This window comes from Cataglyphis hispanica, chromosome 24, assembly GCF_021464435.1.
Source record: "Cataglyphis hispanica isolate Lineage 1 chromosome 24, ULB_Chis1_1.0, whole genome shotgun sequence".
NCBI lineage: Eukaryota > Metazoa > Arthropoda > Insecta > Hymenoptera > Formicidae > Cataglyphis > Cataglyphis hispanica.
Window position 1 is genome coordinate 3,594,008 of NC_065977.1, and position 25,498 is coordinate 3,619,505.

The 25,498-nt window shown below is 35.0% G+C and overlaps 1 protein-coding gene across 1 annotated transcript in view; it reads left to right on the forward strand.

Moving 5' to 3' along the window:
• LOC126858296 (dynein axonemal heavy chain 7-like) overlaps positions 1 to 25,498 on the forward strand; it is a 337,651-nt gene that overhangs the window by 177,115 nt on the left and 135,038 nt on the right. The window contains exons 10-11 of the mRNA XM_050608501.1: positions 615 to 1,360; positions 23,916 to 24,275. Coding sequence (XP_050464458.1) covers positions 615 to 1,360; positions 23,916 to 24,275 — 1,106 coding nt within the window. The remainder of the gene's footprint in view (positions 1 to 614; positions 1,361 to 23,915; positions 24,276 to 25,498) is intronic.

The window sequence follows — 25,498 nt, forward strand, 5'->3', positions numbered from 1 at the left end:
TTTAGTTTATTAGTTATTTATTTGTTTTAATTTATTACTTATTTATTTGTTTTAATTTATTACTTATTTATTTGTTTTAGTTTATTACTTATTTATTTGTTTTAGTTTATTACTTATTTATTTGTTTTAGTTTATTATATATTTATTTATACTTATTTATTCATGTTACCTCTTCATTAATGAAATGTAAATATAAATAGGACAATAATTTCGCGTTATGTCATGTATTTATTTATAATCATTTAATTTTACTTTAGGAGGATTTCAATTCATTTTTTCTTTTTTTAATTTCATGCTGTATAATTTTTATTTCTTGGTATTTTTTGAAACCTAATAATTTTAGTATTGTTTTACATTCTTTTTTTAAATATTATTTTGTTTCTTTTTTTGTAATTCTCTCCAAAACGAAGCAAAAATGAACAAACTTCTAAAAGATTTTTTCTTAATTTATTGCTCCCTAGCGTTCCTAAAATTTTAACATTTAATTTAAAAACACCCTGTATAGTATTATATAATTATTAAATATAACATAATTATTAATTATAACACATAATCCTAAAGTGTCTTGTTTGAAATATTATTTAGCGATTTCTTATTATTTCTTATTTTTTTAGGTAAACCAGTTCTAATCGAGAATGTTCTCGAGCAATTAGATGCTGCGTTAGATCCTATACTAATGCGAAAGACCTATAAATCTGGTGGAATCTTGTATATTGTTCTTGGCGAGAAGAACATTGAATATAATCCAAATTTTAGATTATACATCACGACCAAACTTCGTAATCCTCACTATTCACCTGAAATCTTTAATAAGATAACACTGATTAATAGCGCCTTGACGTTGGAAGCACTGGAAGATCAATTGTTGGGCATTGTGGTTGCAAAAGAACAGCCGGATCTACAAGAGAAACGCGAATATTTGATTATACAAAGCGCCTTAAACAGTAAGACTCTGAAAGAAGTGGAGGATAATATTCTACAGATACTTTCAGCTCCCGGCGTTAGCATTCTTGAGGATGAAAAAGCTATCGAGATTTTAGATTCATCAAAGATTCTATCAACCGATATTAAACGAAAGCAAGTAGCCGCAAAAAAAACAGCCTTACAAATTGAAGAATTCCGACAAAATTACCAGCCAATTGCCAAATATAGTGCAACGCTTTATTATTCTATTGTCGATCTGTCCAATATTAATCCGATGTATCAATATTCATTATTATGGTTTATCAACTTGTATATCGTGTCCATTGATACAGCCAGCAAAAGTAAGAATCTGGAAAGAAGGCTCGACTTCTTGCGTAAAATGTTCACCTATAATCTCTACCAGAACATATGCAGATCATTATTTGATAAGAATAAGGTAAAAAAACTATGATCATATCATTATAAAATAGAAAATAAAAAATCAATAATTTTATTGTATAAATTGCACTATGCACATACAGTTTTAAAAATAAGTGGCCAAAAAACTATAAGAGCATATTCTGCTCATGATAAAGATAAAAAAAGAAAATATTAAACATGGGTCCGGAAACGCATTCTTTGCAAGTTATAAACATTTTTCATTTATATCGAACAATATGCCGCACATCGATGTTTTATGAATTGTTGATTGGAAATGACTCATCGCTTGTGGTCTGCACATTTTCTCGATTTGAACTCCTTAAATTTTTATTTATGGGGACATCTTAAGATTCTCATTTATGATGCTTCTATTGCTATAGTAGAAACATATTATCGCTTCATATGACAAAAATACGAAATAGTATTCAGAGAATTTTTGAATTGTCTTTGATAATCCATGCGATCCATTAAGATCGAAGGAAATCATTTCCAATAATTTTTTAATCGAAATGAATTTAATGAATTTAATTCTTAAAATTTCAAACGTTCTTAAAGTCTGTTTATAACTTGCAAAAGAAGCATTTTCAGATTCATGTTTATATAATTTTTTTTCATTCTTAGTGAGTGGAATAAGAAGCTCTTGTTTGTCAAAGTTTGACAAACCTACTTCTGAACAACTTTATATAATATTACATTCAATTACGATATATTTCGTAAAACATGATCAATTTTCTTTTTTCAATTATGTTAATCTGTTGCACTTAAAATATCCTGTTTAAATTTTTTATTACAATAAAATTACAATTAAAAACATTTTTAATTAAACATTTATTTTTTATCGTTTCTTAATTAAAATAATCTCTTAATTAAAAAGTTTATTTCTAAATTCATTCTTTAATCATAAATAAATCTTTTGTTTAGTTCTAATTTTGAGGCTGTTGATTCTAAATGCTTTTTGATACTTAAATTTACTAGAAAAAATATTCGTAAAATAATCGTATAATAAATAGAAAAATTATTTTAGAGGAAAAAAAGTCTATTTATTTTATTATAAAGTAAGTAATAATATACAGGTGAATGAAAATCAAGCGCGGGTGAAGGCGCATAATCAATCAAGAATAACATTGACCAAAGATTTATTTTATAGATTTTGGACCTCAATTTAATTGGTTTTTCAAATAATCTTTAATAAGCTGTACAAAAATACAAATAATAAGTAAATAAATTAACAATTTGTAACAATAAATCCTTCATCATTACCTGATACGTTAATCAGTCAGAAGTCGTTCGCACGGCGATCACCCGAGCTACGACAGAGGCGCTAATTTTTTTTTAATTACATCAAAATTAAACAACTATATGACCGTTACACGATCGCCAATACGCCCACGCCGAAACCCAACAGCGCCGTCTGTTAAAATACCGCGCTGTTTCTCTCACTGTTAAGAGATAACGGCAAACGACGCAAATACCACTAATTATCGAATATAAAAAGGAAGACAATTTACGCTGATACCAGACCAGTATCTAAATCCGCTCAAACAGTACGGAATCATATTCAGAAATCGATCTGAATAATAGCAGAAAAGAATGAAAAAAGGAGGTTGATAAATTTGCTGTCTCCCCTCCCCATCAAGTATTCTCGACATCCTCAAATCTTTTCCATCCAGTCGCATCGAATGAAAGCGGAGAGTTCGCTATTCTCGAGAATACTCGAACTTTACGGTTACAACATCCGACCATCCCGATCTGCCAGACTGTGGGGTAGAGAGTTCGTTACAAGTTTGTTCGCCGAATTTCCTCCGCTGACCATTCTAGTTTCGCGCATAGATACATTCCTCAAATATTTAGGAATACACGACGCGCTCCTTTTCATCGACACCTTGTATACGCTGCATATATGGCATCCCGTTCGCGATACAGCTCGTGCTGAACAAGTGCCGCCTTGTTTTTAACCAGCGCAATTTTTTGTACCGCTCGCCCACGCTTAATATAATTTGTACCAAATAACTACTGCGCGTTCATTATAAATTCTTGCACATCCGATTATAATTGTGGCCTCGCTGCCTGCACTTTATCACAGCTTGCGCCAAAGAAACCGCTGCGCCAATTATTACTCATTCGCGCCCGAATAACTTCTGCATTCCGTAACATCGCGGATTGAATTCACTGTACAAAACTGATCATTGCCGAAAGAGGCAAATAAACGACTTACTAACATCTTAAGTCTTTCGTCGTGTCTCAACCCTTAATCTAATTGCGCTATCCGCGCCCCACATGAAATAGTCCGTTACAAATTAAATATAAATAATATATAGAACGTAGGGATCACATTATAAGTGAAATAAGTTAAAATAATAAATGGTAAAGAGATAAAGTTATAAATTGTTGAGTCACAGTAGATAATGAAACAAATTAAAAATTGTTAATGACTTTGACATATAACTATAACGGACGGAATATGTTGAAACTGCAAGCCGACGTGTGATGTATAAGAGTTACAAAGGGATCATGAATAATACAAGTTGCGATAAAATATGAAGTGATTATACGTATAAAATAAAGTCATAGCTCATTTAAGATAAAACCAACAAGTAATCGAGCAATCCCGCAAACGTCGCATGATCGCACCAGCATGATTTCTACTAAACATTCACAAACATCAAGCAGGCAAGTGTTTAATCCATGGCATACCTGCATTGATGAGTCAAAACGCATAAAAAACAATAGAAAAATCGACTAGATTGCCAAAGTAAAAGGGAACATATTGATGCCGGAAATAACGGCACTCGGAAATTGGAATGTGTCCGCACTTATCAAACTACGCATCGCGACTAGTCTTTAATATTCCTAAATAGTCGCCACGGTCATATTGAAATCGTGCCATCAGAGGCGAGAATGACACTGAGAATTCTTGCGTGCATTTTTAAATAATAAAATATTTTGATAAAACAACATTACAGATTGCTTTAGCATATCTTGTAAAATTGTCTAAAAATTATGCTTTTCCTTTGATAATTATTAAAGTGAACCGTAAAATGAGTGTAATACAAAGCGTGTGATATAAATATATATCTCTAGCATAGTTTTCAGGCAATTTTATGAATGTGTTAAAGCGGTGTAATATTATTTCATCAAATAATTTTTTTATTTAAAATGGCACATAAGAATTTTCAATGTGTCATTCTTGCTTCTGAAGTCACGATTCCAATGTAACCACGGCAATTACTCAAAAATCTTAATTGCCAATCTATTTACGTATTTTTTGTATTTTTATACAGTTTAATGAAGATGGTCCAAATTGAGAACTGAAACATATAAAATATATTTTCGTTCAATGTTATTCTCGATTGATTATGCGCCTCCACTCACACTTGGCTCTCATTTGCCTATACATTATTACTTATTTTTGTATTTTCTTGAGCCTTATTTTTTTAATTATAATCAAAAAGTAAAAAAGGGCAATGAGAACTAGCACAGCTGTTAACACACAACACAAAAATTTTATTATAAGAAAAAAGATCGTAGATCTATATTCAAGAGAATACGTTTCGATCCCTTTTCTTAAACTTTATTCAGCGCGAGTTAAGTAAATAAAATTTGAAATAATAAATATTTAATAACATAAAAATACAGAACCGATGTCCAATAAAAAATCCCGCATAGCTGTCAATAATAATAATCTCGATAATAAAAAGTCGGTGTTCTGATATAAATATCATTGATAGAAATTGGCTTTAATTTCTTTTTATTCTTTCTTATTTTTTATTACTAATTAAATGAGCATCTGAGCTAATAACCTGTTAACTATTTAACTAATACAATATAAAAAACAAGCCAGAACATTATTAAAACATTAAATATTTTATTTTTAATGTGTCTCTTAACAGTTATTAAAGTGAAATGAACAAATCCAAATTAATATTGAAGCAATAATTAACAATAGAAGAATTAGATATATACATTACTCAAAGAAAAATGGAAAACATTTTTCATATCCTAAAAATTTTGTTATTTTCAAATTGTTAAAACTTGACAAAAAATAATCGTAAACGCAAAATTAAAGAAGTTATATTAAGAGGCACCTAAAAGATCTGTTTTGCCGACAAAAACACGAATGTCAGTTAACGAGCAAAATATTTTTGTTGTGATTATAGATATCAATAAATCCTTTTTTATAATTAAAGTATGCATAATACCGGAATGTGGGATTTATGATTTCATATAAAAAGTGAAAAAAATATTAAAAAATTACAGTTTTGTTATCGGCTTTTACCATCAACATTTACTTAATATAAAAGATTTGTAATTTGCACGTGCCTAATTAGTAAATCTCGCACTCAGCATTTTATCAAAGAATATCAGTAAAATTAGAGAAATGAGTTTTAAAGTTTTGTAAAGATGATTTTGCAATGTAAAATTTTCGTGCATATGTGTGTATGCGAGATCGAGGCTCAAAAGTAAAACAGAGCAGTAAATTAATTGCATAATGTCTTCTCTCCCCCTTCTCTCTCTCTCTCTCTCTCTCTCTCTCTCTCTCTATGTTAATTCATTATTAGATTCTTATAAACATTTGCGTTACATTATATTTTTTATTCTTTTATTATATTCTTTTATCCTTTTATACTTCTTTATTCTTTCTATTCGTGTCTCCCAACACAAAAATAAATTGTTTTGTGCATTTTAATTTTATACTATAAAAAATGCTAAAAGTTACTTTTTCTCTTTGTTTTGTTATTCTCTAAATATATCTATATAAAACATATCTATATATAATCTATATAATATATATATCTATATATAATATAATCTATATATATATATATATATATATATGGCATTACAATCTTTTACAATTACTTACATCTATCTTAATTCTTACTTAATTCTTACTTAATTCTTACTTAATTCTTAAAGCTTACAACTATCTTTCACAGTCTACATTACTCTTCATCTTCAAACTCTCCCTCTCTCTCTTTCCTTCCTTCTTCTCTTTATCTCTCCTCCTCTTGAGTCTTGTCCTCTAATTCTAATTCTCAATCCGATCATCTTTCCCCTCATCATCCCCTCCTTCACCTTTTAATCTCTCTACCCCTCAATTCCCTCAACCAACCTTCTCCCTCACTGTTTTTCCCCAACACCTTTCCCAACGTCTCCTGCCTTCTTCACATCTTTCCCAAACATGCTCCCATGTTTCCTCCTCCCTTCCACATAATCTACAGCTTTTCTTCTCTTCATCCTTCCAGTACCAGTTCCTCCTCATTCCGGTTCCCAACCTGTACCTTGCAATCATTTGCCATCTACTTTCTCCCCAGTCACTCTTCAGATACTCTGGGATCCCACTCCCCATGATTTCTCCGTAGCACTTATTGTATTTTGACATTTCAAACCTTTCCCATCTTTCTTTTTTATCCATCTCTATGTCTCTTTTCACAAAATAACAAAAATCTAGCACTTCTTCCGATCTTTTCGCCTCCACCACGTCCTCTGTATTCAAAAAACCCACATCTTTCTTCTTCCCATTTCGATAAATCTTTTTTCATCTTACATATCACCCTCAATCCCTCCCAGCATTTCCTCGCAATCACACTCCCCCTACCTTCCTCCAACTTTTTCTCGAACACCCACGCCCTTCTCCCCGCCCTACCTCTTAACTTCTCCCACTGTAATTCCTCCCTTACCTATAGCCCGGCGTTCCTCATTCCAATCCTAACACCCATCTTAGATATCTTTCCTGTAGCCTCTCCAGCCCCAAATTTCCACCCCATACCTCACCACCGTCCACACCAGTTTATCGAAAAGCCATAATCTCCTTCCCAAATCATTTTTAAATTTCCTTTTACCAATTCCCCAAACCTGGCCCATTACAGCAGCATCTTTCCTTAACCTATCTTTTATCTGCGCTTCATGTCTTCCATTCTTCTGCATTGCATAATCAAATAAGTATATTCTTTTACCTCCTCTATCACCTTCCCTTTCCATCTCCAACTTACATTTTTTTTTCTTCCTCCTCCTTTCCTGAATCTTAAAATTTTCGACTTTCTTATACTTAACTCCAACCCCTTCTTTTCCAGATAGCCCTCTAATCTTTTAATCATACTCCTCATTCCATCCTCTTCCGCAATCAAAACCACATCATCCGCGTATGCTAAAGTATAAATCCTCTCCTCCCCTAACCTAACTCCTCCCCATCCTCCTCAGTATCTCCTCCATATCCGCCGTTACCAAATTAAATAAGTGAGGGCTCAATGAGCATCCCTGCCTTACTCCCCTTCCTGTCCAAAACCATACTCTCATATCCTCCTCCCTCCACACCCTGTTTCTAGTCTCATTCAAAATATTCTCACTCCTTCTAACAAACCCTTCTCTCACCTCACTCTCTCTCATCGCTTCCACCAATTTCCTCCTATCTACAGAATCAAACGCTGCTTTCTCTATGAAGAAGGTCTATAAAGAACACCACTAATTTTCCTTTCTTCTTATCCAACTGCCTATTCACCAAATAATTCAATACAAATATGTTGTCCATTGTCCCTAACACTTTCCTGAAGCCTCTGATTCTTCGGCACCAATCCCTTTTTCTCGACTTCATCGCTTAATCTACCTTGGCACACCTATCGCATTCGTCATCCATTCTGCTCTTCTATCCTTCTCTCCTCTCTTCCTTTCACATCATCCCTCCACTCATCTATCCATCTATCCTCTTCCTTCCACACCCTATTACATATTCTCCACACCCATTCCTCCATGTTCTCCCCTCCACATTTCCACACCTCTGCCGAAATTCCACCCATCCCTATCGCTTTATTATCCTTCTGTCTTCCAATCCTTTGCTTATCTCATTCTTCCATCTCTCCTCCATCCATCCATCCCTCTGTCCTATCCACTCCTGTCATTCAATATCCATCCCACTCCTCCACTGCTATATCTTCATTCGCCTTCCTCCTCTTCCTTCTTTCACTGTTTACTATCTTCCAAACCTGCCCCTCTGTTCTAATTTCTCTCAATTCCCTATCCCATCTTTCTCTCTTTCTTCTATCCACTCTTTATCTTCCTCTTTCCTTCTCTATCCGATTCCCTCCTCCTTCCTTCACTCTCCATCTCCTTCCATCTTCATTCTTCCATTATCTCCATCCATTTCCTCTATCCTTTGTCCTCCTTCCATCCATCTCCTTCCTTTCCATTTCCATTCTTCCACCTTCTTTCGTCCACACCATTTCCGTCCTTTCTTTCTAATTTTTTCTACTCCCCTCATTTTATCCAAACTATGATTGGATGGTGATCGGAATCTATATTATCTCCCACCTCCATCCTTCCTACCACATCTTCATTCTCTTCATCACTCAATTATCATTTCCCCGTATACGTCCATTCCCCCTCTACATCTCCCTTCATGCATCCATTAAATATTGTCCACCCCGCCTTTTCTATCCATCTCAGCAACTCCCTTCCCTCCTTGTTAACTCTTCTTCCCTTCGATCTTTTTCCCAATCTCTCCTCCTCTCCATACCTTTTTCTTCCTCCCCTCTTCCATGTTCTTGCGTTAAGTCTCTCCAATCCATTTCCTTCCATTTCTTCATCTTTCTTCCATCTTCCATTCCTACATCTTCCTACATCCCTATCCACTCCATTTCCACACTTCACCTTCCATTAGACCCTCCATCTTTTTTGTTTTCACTTCCTCCACCTCCAATTCCTTTCTTATTTCTATCAACATCCTTCCCATTGTCCTTCCCTTCTTATTCTTCCTCTCCGCTAATTGCACTTCCCATCTAAATCCTTTTCGATAAATATCCCATCGATCTATCCCATCCTTTTCCATCCAACCAAGTTTCACTCATCACCACCACATCCCACTCTTCCACTTTTCTCCAAAAATCTCTATCCTTATTTCTTATCCTCGCCACAAAAATTCTACACCTTCCAAAATACTACACTCCATCCTTTTCTCACTTCCTTACCTCTTCCCCCTTTTTTAAGTTTCCATTCTCATTCTTCAGCACTTCTTCCTCCTCATCCAATTATATATATATATATATACATATATATATATATATATATATATATATATATATATATATATATATATATACAGGGTGTTCCGGAACAACCTTCCGTCCGTAAAATGACGTATTCCTGATACAATTATAAGACAATTTTTCCTTTACCAAAATTTGAATTAAAGCGTAATTTTTTAGTTACAAGCAAAAATAGTTAGCAAATCACGCGTCGAGTACAGAAGGCAGGCAGTCGCGGCGCGGCACGGCGCGCCGCAAACGCCCGACGCAGCTGACGGTCTGACGTGTGATTACCACCGCATGAGTCGCTAAGTATTTTATCTTATAACATGCACAATAAAATAATGCTTTAAATAAAATTTTGGTAAAGAAGAAAATGTCTTAAAATTACATCAGGAATACGTGTTTCTTCGAAATTATTGCATTCACGATGCGAAGGTTTCAGTCAATCGCAAGATCGCCATACACACATCGCATGTAGCAATCAGCTGATTGCAGCGTTCGATGGCCGGCGATCCGGAACAACTTTTGCTAAGGTGACGTTATTTTAAGAAACACGTATTCCTGACTATATATATATATATATATATATATATATATATATATATATATACCTATATATATATATATATATATATATATATATATATATTATATATATTTATACGTTGTATATATATTTGAACAAAAATTGTTTTGTTTTGAGGGGAACATAAGATGGTGTTATTGGTTTGGATGGCATCGTTAAGGTCAAGTCAAGGACATGTTTTTCTTAAATGGAATCCCCTATTTTTTATTGCATATTCTTATAGCTTATGTCGAGAGCTTTCCAAAACACTATAATAAAGTATTTTTTCATTAAGAATTTTTTGAGTTATTTTATATCTTAATCTGATATATTTTAGTATAAAATATAAAATATATCAAAAATCATTTAGTGTTCGATAATTGTATCGTAATACTTTTATGTACAGAATAATAAGATGAATCAAATGGTGTAAATAAAAAATAAATAATTGTTATAAAAAATATATTGCAAATAATTGCATACTTTTTTTTAAAACAATTATTTTCTGTACACGTACCATCCAAGGTCAAACCAATGACACCATCTTATGTTCCCCTCAAAATCATACACTTCTAGTTCAAAACGTTTTTCTCTAAAATGCTTAGTTTTTGAAAGAAAAGGGGTGTACGAATGATCTAGGACACCCTGTATATATATACTATCGGAACATTGTGCACGCGTGGCTTCCTTTCATATTCCTGATATCATTATAGTAATATATGTGTAGCGTGGAGTAAGTTTGATACGATACATGCGACTGTCTTACACAGACTCGTGAGAAGTTCAGTACGTACGTATAACAAGAAAACAGCGCCAGTAAAGATCGATCTTTTTAACGCGTTATAGCGTTAGTGTGCAATAAAAATATAGTACACATATTTAGTATTTAGTATTTAATATTTAATGTTATTTTGTAATATTTGTTATAATAAAACGAAAACAGAGTACAGGTTTCTTTTTAGCGGGATACATACATATATGTATATACATGATATATACGCATATGTATATATCTATGTATTTGTAAGTATCTATATATCTATGTATCTATGTATTTGTACGTATATTGTATATGTACGTACATACATGACGTGTGATATATGTATATTTATATAGATCTAGATTTATATAAATTTATATAATTTATGTGTCATATTTATTTAATTTATATGTCGTATGCAAATAGTTATTTTAGAAAAATAGCTTTTGACTAGACAAATGCTATCTGCCTGGTCAAATGGCTTTCATTCATTTATTTGTTTTCGAATGCTATTTTGCTTGTCAAATGTTATTTGACTAGGTAGTGTGCGCAGCGATATAGAGCAAGGTTAGGAATTTCAGAAGGGAGGAAAGTGAGTGGAGGATAGCGGAGTAAGAGAGAGGATAGGGTGAGGGCAAAGAACAGTGGGACAAGTAGATCGAAAGATGAGGTCGATATCGAGAGGCAGAGCGAAATTCGGCGTCATCGCGGATCTCGGCGTCGTCAGAATCAGAATCGGCGCAGCGATCGTCAGATCGATCGTCGACAAAGATCCAAAATCCGGATCCGAAAATCCACGTCGGCGATCGATCGTCATTCATCCGCTTCATCAGAATCAGAATCGCTCGAACATCAGGATCACTATCCAGCGCATCCAGAAATCCGTGCAACAATCCAGAAAAATCCGATCAGCGCATCGCGTCGACAAGAATCGGCGCTCAAATCAATTCGGCAAGCGTCGCTTGCGTCGACATCTTGATCGAATCAATCAGATACTTTGAATCGGCGTCAAATCGGCGTCAATCCGGCGCGCATCAGATCGATCAAATCGATCGAGATCAGCAAACTCGGCATCCGACAAATCGCTGGCATCAAATAACGTCGGCATCCGCAGATCAATCAGATCGAGAATCGTCAATCGCGAAATCGACGCTCGATCGGCATCGGCAGTCCGACAAAATCGACGCTTTTCGATTCGCGCTTGCAGATACGTCGATCGCGCTTTAAATCGCGGATGCAAAATGTCCAGAACGTCAAATCGGCATCGCGTCATCACGTCATCCGGACAAAATCGTTCAGATCCGGCATCGAAAATCTCGCGCGATCATCAAATCCGTCCGGCATCAGAAATCGAAATCGTCGTCGAGACAATCATCGGCAAATCCGGCGTCGTCGCATCGAAAGTCCGTCGGATCGATCAGCAATCGGACGTCGATCGAAAAGTCATCGGTCGGCAGAAGAGGTCTAGATCAGTCAGGCGGAAGCGAATCGGAAGCGACAAGAGGCAGGGTAAAAAGAGGTCAAGAGGCGAAAAAGGGAGGGGGGAATTAGATTGTGAGTCTAAGAGCCAGGTCGGGGTGATAAGGAGGAGGAAAGTGTAAATTAGATGTGTAATTGAAACCCTGAGGGGACCAATAAAGATCTATTCTATTCTATTCTATATTTATAATAATATATATATATATATATATATATATATATATATATATATATATAGATGTTTTTCATCTTTACATTTATATACGTTTTCTAAACTACCTTACCTTAAATTTTTACGAATATTACTGTATATGTATACATACAAAAACACTTTGATATATTTAAACATAATTACATAATTAATAAATAATAAAATAATAAAATAAATTAAATAATTTAATTTGAAACTTAAAATCTTAATTATATAAATATTAAATTCTATTTTACATCTTAAATAGATAATGAACAAACAATTTTAATTTTTTTAGAAATTTATCTGCCCGATTTCTGAACAATCAATGAAATATCTGAAATGTCTGTGTTAAGGTTGTCAGACAAATTATACTGTCAAAAAGTTGTTATATCTTAATCTTATTAGCCGCTCTTTGCAACCTTTATATAATCATCGTGACTAAAAATTAAATGCGAGATAGAGCAACGCACGCCGCATAGCGGTAAACGAGTAAACTAACGATTACCAAATATTGGTTTTTGTAGTGTTTTTTGGAAAGTTGCTAACATTATCATTCAATATTACAATTACATGTTCTAGTAATATTTAAAAAATATTACATTGCAACTTGCAAGATTGTAACATTACTGCAACATAACTGCAATGTTCTGTGTTGCATGGGTAGTTTTAAATATTAATATATTTTTATAATACTAGTTTATTTAACTTACAATTTGAGATAATTGATGTGTGCCTAATTTTCGTTTTATCCTGTTATTTTATCCTGTTACGTCCGTTCACTCACTTTTTTTCTTTTAATCAGCCGCAGTACCAAAATGATGCCGAATTACTCGTAGTATTCCGATTTCCGATTATAGGGATCGGCGGACCGGCAAGTGTACACGCATATGCGTACGAGCGTGTGCGCAATGAATATGAAGATATAATAAACAACAAAACATTTTTTTGACTTTTCAATGTAGATAAAATAAAATTGACAAATACTTTAACAAAAAAAATAAGTAAAAGAAGTATATATGATAATTAGAAATATCCTCAGGTAATCTTATGAATGACTCATTTAGTCTGAGTTTGGGATAATGTCGATCAAATTAGGATATTCTACGGATATCTTGTGCTATAATGGATTAGATGTCCAATATAGGACATCCCGTGGACGTCCTAATATTGGCTATTGATGGATATCTCAAATTGGATATACGATGGACGTTCATTTCATATCCATGGATATACGGACATAAAATGGACATAAAATGAATGTCCATAGGACATACTGTGCTATGTGGGATCACTGTCTTGCGCCACGCTTTATCTGCCACGATTTCTGTTTCGTTCGGCTTCACATCGTTTCCATCGACGACATCTTTGATGTCCTTCTTTTCGAATAGCAAAGACATGCTAAATATCCAGTATTCAAAATTATTATTATTGAGTTTGTCGATCGCAACGATGTCTCTGCTATTTATTTTACGCTTGTTCTACATACTCATCGATCCATCTCTTTCGCTTACCATTAACTCTTTTACTTATCTCGTTAGTTATTAGCACTTTATACACGCAGTGGAAGTGTATTGGATCCATAACTTGTCTGGGTGATAAGTAATTATATTATATATATAATAATGAAAGAGATATATTTAATATAACTATTTGTTACAAAAGTACACTGACTCAACAAAGCGTATATAGTCATGAATTAAAAGATTAGTACTATCTAGGTATTTTTAGTTCCAGCGCCATCTATCATGCACTTGAGGAATCATTTCTCAACATTTTACTTCTAGAATACGCTATTAAAATGTTGTGTAAAGATTGTAAAACATTCTGCATATATGTATTGTAGATATTGTAGATATGTATTATAGATATATAGGGTGTGAGCGTTGTTTAGGGTATTATATATATATATATATATATATATATATATATATATATATATAAAATAAATGTTGCCCAACACTAATATGTATATATATATATATATATATATATATATATATAAATACCCTAAACAACGCTTCAAATGATCTTGAAAATGATCTTCAATGTTAAATCCAAGGTCACTATTAAATAGCTCCCTTTGTTCCCTACAACTTTTATCCGAGTCGTTTTCCTTCAAACGTTGATCCTGAAAAGTTATGAGGGTGGAACTTTTAAAATAAGGCACCCTATATATATATATATAGGGTGCCTTATTTTAAAAGTTCCACCCTCATAACTTTTCAGGATCAACGTTTGAAGGAAAACGACTCGGATAAAAGTTGTAGGGAACAAAGGGAGCTATTTAATAGTGACCTTGGATTTAACATTGAAGATCATTTTCAAGATCATTTGAATGTCAACATCCGTTTTTTAAATGAAAACCCATTTTTTATTGCATATTCTTGTAGCTCATCTCGAGAGCTTTTCAATACACTATAAAAAAAATATTTTTTCATTAAGAATTTTTTGAGTTATTTTGTATCTTAATCTGACATATTTTAGTATAAAATATAAAATATCTCGAAAATTATTTAATGTTCGATAATTATATCGTAATACTTTTATATACAGAATAATAAGATTAATTTAGAAGCAGTCGATCTGAAGCGAGATCATAGAGGAGAATCGTCTTCAGGAGGTTGTCATGGAATATTGATAAACAATGGCAGCCACATCAGATTTTTGGAAGCTGTTTTGGAGTACGGCCGTGTTTGAGACAGCTCCGTCTTTACGTTCGATTTATCTATTACGACATCCTGTATTCTGTGTTATAGTTGTGTTATAGTAAAGTTCTTGTTCCTTTTACAACAAATGTTGTTATTTACGGCGCGGAGCGTGAGTGTGTTATGTGCGATATAAATTTGATTAAACACGAAGTCGACGCGCGGACGTAATATTTTGGGGGCTCGTCCGGGATCGAGCTAGATAACATAATATTTGAAAAAATGGCGCAAACGGGCCATGGCTATATCGGAACAGCAACGAGATCTTGCATCTGAAGTCATGACGCAAAAAAGATTCCGGGCTGCGACTCCGCTTCGAACTTTGGATATGGAAACTACAACATCGGAGCCGATCATTGGAGGCAATCACGCTCCAGTCTGCGTTGCGGGAAATCCGACAGATACGAGAGAAACGACTGCAGCAGCGAGTAGATTATGAGGCGCAGCTACAACAGCGTGAAGAAATGCTTCAAGAATGGAAGACAGGATACGGCAGCTGGAAAACTTCGATAATAACCCTAAGTCATTCTTATAATAGAGATAATAGAAAGGAACGTACTGAGCGCGGAGATTTTAGTAACGGAAATGAAATTTTAATTTTAATGAATGTCGTTATAAATTAAAGCCCGATAACTATGATGAGAGTGTTCCTTTGCGGGAATTTTTTACCCAATTTCATTTAATAACTCGAGCGAACGAGTGGTCCAATTCAGAAAATACGGTCATTTTGGCGTCATGCTTGAGAGGGAAAACGCATGTTGCATCCGCGCGTCGACTTCGAGATTAATCGAACCACGCACGTCAAAAATCCGCACACACGCTCCGCACCGTGATATAAATAATGACACTTATTACAAATAACAAAAGGAACTTTAATATAATACAATACGGAACAGATAAACTTTATAAAGGAAAGTGGGATCAGTAGCGGAAACGTCCGCACTGAATCAAATCCGAGACTGATGGCGAAGATGGCGGCTCAAAGCATCAAAATGTCAGCTGTTATAAATTGTTATAAACATCTCCCTTAGCGACGCGTTAGGGAATCATCTCCTGAAGATGGTACAGCACACCACCAGGCGACACGCAGGAACGGATAAACAGAAGGCGAATGTAACAGCGCGTTTCGTATTGGACGGAATTTTTGAAATCGAAGATTTAATGTTCGATGAACTAAAGTCAAGATTAGAATTACGTTTCGGGGAGGGACAGTTTGCTCAAACGTATTATTCACAATTTACCAATAGGCGACAGAAAATGGGAAAGTTTGCCGTCTTTGGGAGCGGAGATTGAGTGATTGTCGCGTTTAGCTTATCTAGAATGTACACACGAGATTTGCGATAAGATCGCCTGTGCTCAGTTTATTACCGTAATAACGAACGGATTTTTGAAGCGGACGCTACAATTAGAGAACGTAAATTCATTAAAATCCGCGATAAAGAGAGCTTGAACGATACAAGATATTCAGGAATAATTTTTTGGAAAATCCGGTTTAAATTTAGTATTTATTAGAATTATTTATTTTCATAAGTTAATTTTCTTTATATATATATATATATATATATATATATATATATATATATATATATATATATATATATATATATATATATATATATATATATATATATATATATATATATATATATATATATATATATATATATATATATATATATGATAAAGAACTTTTCTATTCAGTTTATTGTCCTTTTATGATATATATATATATATATATATATATATATATATAATTTATTGAATCCTCTTAGAATTACAGACTCTTACACAGTACTTACAGCTATCTTAATACTAGCTTACAACTACCTTAATTCTAGGACCTCTACATTCCGGCTCACATCCAATCCTTTCACACCTCTCATTCACACTCCCACATCAATTCTCTCTCACTCGCCCACTCTCTCTCTCTCTCTTTCTCTGTCTTCTCCTCTCTATCCTTTCTCTTCTACACTCTTACCTTTTATCTGATTCTCAATCCTATCAATTTCCCTATCATTCTCTCCCCCACGTCTTAATCTCTCTAGTTTCCTCACCACCTCTCTCCCTTCCACCATCTTTCCACTGCTCCATTTCCTCCTCCCTCCACATATCTATATTTTCTCTTCATCCTTCCAATACCAGTTCCTCCTCATTCCATTTCCCAACCTGTACCTTGCTATTCTTTGCCATCTACTTTCCCCCCAATCACTCTTCAGGTACTCTGGCATCCCATTTCCCTTGATTTTTCCGTAGTACCTGTTGTATTTTGACCCTTCTATCCTTTCCCAACGTTCCTTCTTATCCATCTTTATGTCCTCTTTCACGAAATAGAGCCGAAGTCTAGCATTCCTTCCGATCTTTTCGCCTCTACCTCCACCATACCCATACCCCTGTCTTCAAAGAATCCACATCTTTCTTCTTCTCACTTCGATAGATCCATCTTCCTCTTACTCCTTTCCCTCAACTCTTCCAACCAACCTTTTCTCGAATCCCAACCGCCCTTCTCGCGGCCCTCCCTCTTAATTTCTCCCTCTGCAATTCTTCCCTTATCATATAGCCCGGTGTTCCCCATTCCACTCTTAACATCCATCTTAAATACCTTTCCTGTAGCTTCTCCAACTCCTTCCTCTCTCTCTCCATCCCCAAATTTCCACCCCATACCCCATCACCGTCCACACCAGTTTATCGAAGAGCCATAATCTTCTTCCCCAATCGTTCTTAAATTTCCTTTTTCCCATTTCCCAAACCTGACCCATTACAGCAGTACCCTTCCTTAACCTATCTCTTATCTGTGCTTCCTTCCTCCATTCCTCTCCATTCCTTTACCTTCCACCTTCCACCTCCCTTCCTTTCTCTCCCTCCTCCTTTCTTAAACCTTAATATTTTCGACTTACCTACATTTAACTCCAACCCTTTCTTTTCCAGGTAGCCCTCTAGCCTCTCAATCATACTCCTCATCCCATTATCCTCCTCCACGATCAAAACCACATCATCCGCATATGCCAAAGTATAAATCTTTATTCTCCCTAACTTAACCTCTCCCCATACTTTTCTACTCATTACCTCTTCCATGTCTGCGATTACCAAATTGAACAAGTGCGGGCTCAATGGGCATCCCTGCCTTACTCCCCTTCCTGTCCCCAAATTCTCTCCTCTCCTCACCCTATTTCTAGTCTCCCTCAAAATATTCTCACTCCTTCTGATCAGCCCTTCCCTCACTCCCCTTTCTCTCATCACTTCCTCACCAATTTCCTCCTATCCACCGAATCAAAAGCTGCTTTGAGATCTATGAAAAACGCCACTAATTTTCCTTTCTCCTTGCTCAACTGCCTATTCACTAAGTAATTCAACAGAAATATGTTGTCCATCGTCCACCTTCCTATCCATCTGATTCCGTCCATCCTTTCCATCCATCCACTCCATCCTTCCAGTCCACCCTTCATCCATCTCATTCTACCTCTCTCCCTCCCCCTTCTTTATATTGCTTTAATCCATTCCCTCACTTCACTCATCTATCCATCCCTCTCCCTTCCAGACCCTGTTACATATTCTCCACATCCATTCCTCCATGTTCTCCCCTCCTAATTCCATACCTCCGCCAGAATTCCATCCACCCCTACCGCTTTGTTATCTTTCTGTCTTCCAATCCACTTATCCATTCCCTCTCTCCTCCATCCATCCCAATTCCTATCTCTGTCCATTCCATCCACTCCACCTTCATATTCTTCATTCCATCCATCCTCCTTCTTCATTCCTCTATCTCCATTCACTTCCATTCCCTCCATCTTCCCTCATTCCTTCTCCCCATCTTTCCTTCTTTCCTTCCTTTCCCTCTATTCCCTTCCATTCCTTCCTCTCTTCTTTCCTTTCCTCCTTCCATCCCTTCTTCCTCCTCCTTCCATTCCTTCCATCTTCACTTCCTCCATCCACCTTGTCTTTCCACCTCCATTCCATTCCTTATCCACTTCCACCATTTTCGTCCACTCCTTCCTTTCCTTATCTTTCCCTTCCAAACTATGATTGGATGATGGTCCAGATCTATCTCCATCTCCACCTTCCTCACCTGCATCCTCACATCTCCATCTATCCATCCATTCCATTCCCCATTGCGTCCATTCCCCTCCATCTCCTTCTTGCATCCATTGAATATTGTCCACCGCTTTCTATCCATCCTCATCCTTCCTTCCCTAATCCTCTTCTCCTTCCATCTCCTTCCATTCCTCCCTCCATTCCTTCCTCTCCATTCTTCCCTTCTTCTTCCTTCCTTCCTCCATTCCATTCCATTCTCCTCCATTCCATCCCTTCCATTCCTTCCATCTTTTACCTTCCATCCTCTTTCAATTCCTTTCTTATTCCTCCATTCCCTCCATTGCCCTCCTTCTCATTCTTTCCTCTATTCCATTCCATCTAAATCCTTTCGGTAAGTATCCTCTCGAATTATTTCATCCTTTTCTGTCCAACCAAGTTTCACTCATCACCACCACATCCTACATCCACTTCTCTCCAAAAATCTCTTCCCTTATTTCTTATCCTACTTCCATTCCATCCTTCTCCATCCTCTTCCTTCCATTCCATTCCATCCTTCTTCCTCCTCCACCATTTCTCATCTCCATTCCTTCCTTCCTTCCCTTCCTCCTCCCTACTATCCCTTCTCCATCTCATTCTCCTTCTTTCCATCCAATCCTCCATCCTTTCCTTCCTTCAAGTTTCTTCTTATTCCAGACCTCTCTTCTTCGGTCCTCATTTCCATTCCTATCCATTTCCACTTCCTCCACTCTATCCACCTCTTCGATCTCCGCCTTAATTCCAATTCTACCGAATAATTCTTCCACCGCCGCCCTTCTCCACCCTTCTTTTACCTCCTTTGATCAATATTTGTTTCTCCTTCTTTCCTCCCTTTGCCTCCTTTCCATTTTGATTTCCCTCTCTTCCACCTATCCCTGTCCTCTATCCCTTCTCCCTTCCATTCCCTTCCATCCTTCTTCCTACTCCTTTCCTTCCTCTTCCTTCCATCTCTTCTCTCTTCCTTCTTCCTTCCATCTCCTCCACCTTTCCATTCCATTACCTCCTCTTTCATTTTTCCCATTTCTACCCTCCACCAGCCCTTCATGCCTCTCGTCATTTCGTTCACTACCTCCTCAAGTTCCAACTTCCAGTTCTTCATCATATATTGTAACTCCCCTTCTCCCTCCACCGTCCTAACTCCGCATCCTTCCCTATACCGGATTTTTTCCTGCTTCTTAATACTTCCTCTTCTTCTTTCCCCAACTCCGGCTCCTCTCTCTTTCTTTTCAGAAGCTCCTCTACATTTCCGTAGCTACCTCTTCTTTTTTTCCCTTCCTTCATGGCGAACTGCGCCATCTTGTTCTCCCGCGCCTTCTATGCAAATTCCTATCTCTATCACTAACCGGCCCTACGTTCTCTGTTCTATATGCTCTATGGCCTAACTGCCACAATCCTGCACCTCCCTTTGACCCTATATTTGCCCTTACACCTTCCTCCACTTTCCCCTTTCACCTCTCCACACTCTCTCACACCCACGCTTCCACACTATCACACTCACTCCTCTTCCACTCCTCACTTTATCACCCAATAGCTACCAAACACACACGTCAATTCACCTCGAAGCACCCTACTCGATACCGGAAACGGAAGTCCTATATATGTATATATATATACTTCCTCTTCTGAAAAATGTATATATATATATATATATATATATATATATATGTATATGTATATATATATATATATATATATATATATATATATATATATATATATATAAGTGTTGAGCAACATTTATTTTAAATAACAAATAACTTCCATTTATTCGTTATTTACCAATAACAAATTAATTATTATTTGCGGATGAAGAATAAATTCTATTTGCTCATAAATAAAATTTGTTAAAAAAAATTTATTAATTTTTTTAATTAAAAAATTTCAAATAACGAGTAAAAAGATAACGAATAGATTCCATTTTAATTAAAAAAATGAATAAATTTTTTTTACAAATTTTATTTAAATTTGATTTTAATATTATTTTCTTCTCAAACATATTATCGGAAATTTTAATGGGAACGAGATAGATTAATTATTATAGCATGTGAGAAAAGTTTCTCAACAGGAGCTGAAGAGAGTATTGGCGTGTTAAATTTCATAACTAATTTTTGTAGGAGTACTAGGGTATTTTGTAAAACTGCCAACCGTGTATCATGATCTGATAGAAATTTTAAAACTTATAAAAAAATTATAAAAGTTATAAAAGAATTAATAATCATTTCAAAGAAGAAATCAAATATTTTTTTTTACTTTAAGTTCTTATGTAGGTAGCAAATTTTCTGCAGTTAGATCTTTACTTGGAGTCAGAAAATCGAAAAAAATCATCATCTTTGTGACTTGTTTGGCCAGGATCTTCTTTAACCATAGCATTTATTATTTTTCTCTTTTCTGATGCTTCTCTTTTTAACAAATCCAACAACTGTTGATAGAACTCGGGACGGACTAAATTAAACCACCTGTTTTTAAATTTAAGATAATGCAGCAATAACTGCAGTCTCTGATTCAGGAATCTCAAATACGTGCGTGCGTGTGCGTGCGTGCGTGCGTGCGTGCGTGCGTGCGTGCGTGCGTGCGTGCGTGCGTGTGCGTGTGTGTGTGCGTGTGTGTGTGTGTGTGTGTATCACAGCAGAGATAAGGACCCTACGGTTCATCACTCTCGCAGTATTTCATGACTCTAAACTCTCTGCTGTGTTATGTGTGTCTGTTTAGTTGAACAAATGCTCAAATTGTCGTCCGTATACGCTTTGATAATGATCCAAGCGTTCATAAAAATTGCTTAATACATTCGTGTATTACCCGATTAGGAGCGGTACACGTAGACACAGTACAATTGGACACGATGCAAATGGACATATTACAAATGGACACGAGATTTTGTATACGGTTCATTTGGATACAGTGCATTTGGACACAATAATTTTGAATACAGTAGCTTTTGGACACTTAAAAAAATACGCATCGTTTACTTGGACACCACTCACTTAGATACTGTTCATTTGGACACCGTTTATTTGCACACCGTTCGTTTGGACACCGTTCATTTATACATGCATGAACAGGAAGCACGTGCACACACACACACACACACACACAATGTAGCATGTACTTTGTAAGTTGTAGCGAGATCCACTCTTGCCTACCGGTGGGGAGAGTGCGGGAGGGGTGCCGGAAGCTTTCCTTGCAACCCTTCCCCCTTTTCCCGTGTGTGTGTGTGTGTGTGTGTGTGTGTGCGTGAGTGTGTGTGTGCGTGCGCGCGCGCATGATTTCATATTTTACATAGATTTACCAGTATAAAATGTAATAAGAATACTGATTATATTTTTCCAAAATGATTTTTATTTCTCTCCATTTGTTACATATTCAAACAAATAGTGCGCATGTTTCTGTGTACAAATGAACGATGTTCATTTGTAACGTGTCCATTTGCACCGTGTCTAATTGTACTGTGTCCAAGGCCACTCACCCGATTTAATAGTAAGACAATTTTAAACCGTACTTTTCCAAATATATGGATAAATAGAAGAGTCAGTGCAATGGGTCGCCGCCTAGATCACCAGATTTATCACCTTTAGATTATTTTTTTTTGGAGACATTTAAAAAATAATGTTTATGTGAATAAACCCTGTAATATAAAAGAGCTCAGAAATCGTATTAGTTACACAAAGTAATTCTTGTCACATTTGAGCAAATATGAACTGTATTAAGCAATTTTTATGAACGCTTGGGTCATTGTACGGACGACAATTTGAACATTTCAACTAAACATACACACATAACACAGCAGAGAGGGTTTGGAGTCATGAATTACTGCGAGAGTGACAAACGGTTGAGTCCTTATCTCTCTTGATATACACACCTGCGCGCTCGCACACACATACATACACACACATACACACACACACATACACACACACACACATACGCACACACACACACACACACACACACACACCAAAGAGGTAATTCCACGCGATATACCTTGGATTATGCTAATGCCGGCGGAATTGTAACTTTCAAGCTCCACAACTAAAAAAATACTTAAATATAAAAAAATATTTTAATATAGTATTTTGAAAAGCTCTCGAGATAAGCTATAAGAATATGCAATAAAAATAGGGGTTTCTATGAAAAAATTTTAAATTGACCTTGACCGGACTTTGGCAATGCCACCCATGGTCAAATTAATACTATCATTAAATGCATCTTTTTAAGCCTTACAATTTTTGTTTGAAACATTATTTTCTAAAATACATTGTTTACGAAATATTCAACCGTTTCCAGACTTTTGGGACACCTGGTATATAAATTTAGTAATATTAAAATTTAAAATATTTAAATTATGCTATTAGCCATAAAAAATAATTCAAGGGATAAACCGCTGAGAGCATTACGGTGTACAGATTCGAGTCATTATTAGAACATTAGTGGATATTATTAGGCATTGCTTGAATATTATTTAGACATTACTAAAATAGACATTGCTAGGGCATTAGTGGGCAATAGAAAAATATAATAAAAATGTAATAAAAATATAATAAAAGTACAATAAAAATTTCGACAGTAATGGCCACAAATTGGGCATTAATAGGCATTGGTGTGGCATAATTTTCGTCAGCGGTTTACTCCTTGGAATAATTTCTATGCTTTGATTTTAAATAATTTAAAAATATATATACTTGCGATAAATTTATATAAATTATCTTAGAATTAAAGAGAAATTATATTATATTTATATTACAAAGAAAAATATGTTACAAATTATACAACATTTATTATTCGATAGATTTTATATTCGTTTCTCTTATATACGACGATTCTCTTGGCATCGGGTGAGATTACTGAGAAGGAAATGTTATTCTTTATTTCTGGCGGCTTTGCGCTGAGTGAACCGGTGGCGAAGAATCCCGCCATTGATTGGCTTCCTGAGAAATCCTGGAATGAAATATCGAAAATCTCTAGCATTCTACCGACCTTCGCTGATTTTACGCAAAGTTTCCAAGAAAATCTGCTGTCCTGGAAGGAATATTACGATATATTAGATCCAATTGATTCATTTCTACCGCAGCCTTGGGAAACAATATTAACGCCCTTCCAAAAACTGATCGTCATAAGAATGATAAGACCGGATACAGTACCGATAATGGTATTATAGCAATAATTATGTATATGTATAATATTCCAATATCGAACATTTCTTTAATATTTAAATTAGAATTTGGAAAATATTTTTTGTTAACAAAAATGATGAGGAAGATAATATTTATTGTTTTTTTTGTTTTTAATATACAGAATGTCCGACATGTAACTGACCGCACGAAAAATGGAGGTAGTTTGGGCCAAACTGAGTCAAAAAGTCCTGTACTATTTTACAAATTTGTAATAATTATTGTGTTATTAATTAAAATATGTGAGCTAATGAGCGCGTTAGTAAGCATCATTTAAGCGAGAGGTAGAGTCACGCAGTCATCTCTTGTTTAGATGATGATTTCGTTGCTAAGAAATGTACACAAGTAATCGTCGGACATGCCTGCTGATACCAGCCTACCGCTTTCCAACACGCTCATCAGCTCACATAATTTAATTAATAACGCAATGATTATTGCGAATTTTGCAAAATGGTATAGAACTTTTTGACTCAGTTTGGCCCAATCCATCTCCACTTTTCGTGCGGTCAATTACATCAGTCAAACACCCTGTATACCTTCATATATAAATTATATATTTTTAATATCATATAATATCATATATATATCATATATATATCATATATTTGAAAATAATTAAATTCTGAATTTAAATTCTTATTAAAAGAAGATAATGTACTCTTTAAAAAGAAATTAAGCATGTTTAAATGTTTTTTTTTAAACAAAACAAATACATATTCGAACTTTATAAAATTTTCATAAAATATATTTTATCATAAAATATATAAACGTAATTTATAAAAAATGATTTACAATCACGCATTGTAGAATTTAAATTAAGAAAAATTAAAAATTTTAGAAGAACATATTTATTACTTTCTTTAGTTGTTTTTTTAATTGTTTCAATTCTTGAATAAAAAAATAATATGTTAAACTTAATAAGGATGTCTCACTATATAAATGTCTATTTGTTATTATTTCCTAATTTGAAAGACGTTAACAGATATATATCAAATTAAACAATTCAAAAAAAATTTTTTAAATAATTTAATATAATTGGATCACATTTTTAATCAATTGATTTAAGCTTTGATAAATAAAATCAAAATTATCAACCAAAAAAAAACAGAAAAAGATGTTACAATCGTCCCATTCTGGGTCGATTGTAACACTATACGAAGTCAATAATAAAAATAAGCTTTTTCTTTTTTCTTTTTATATC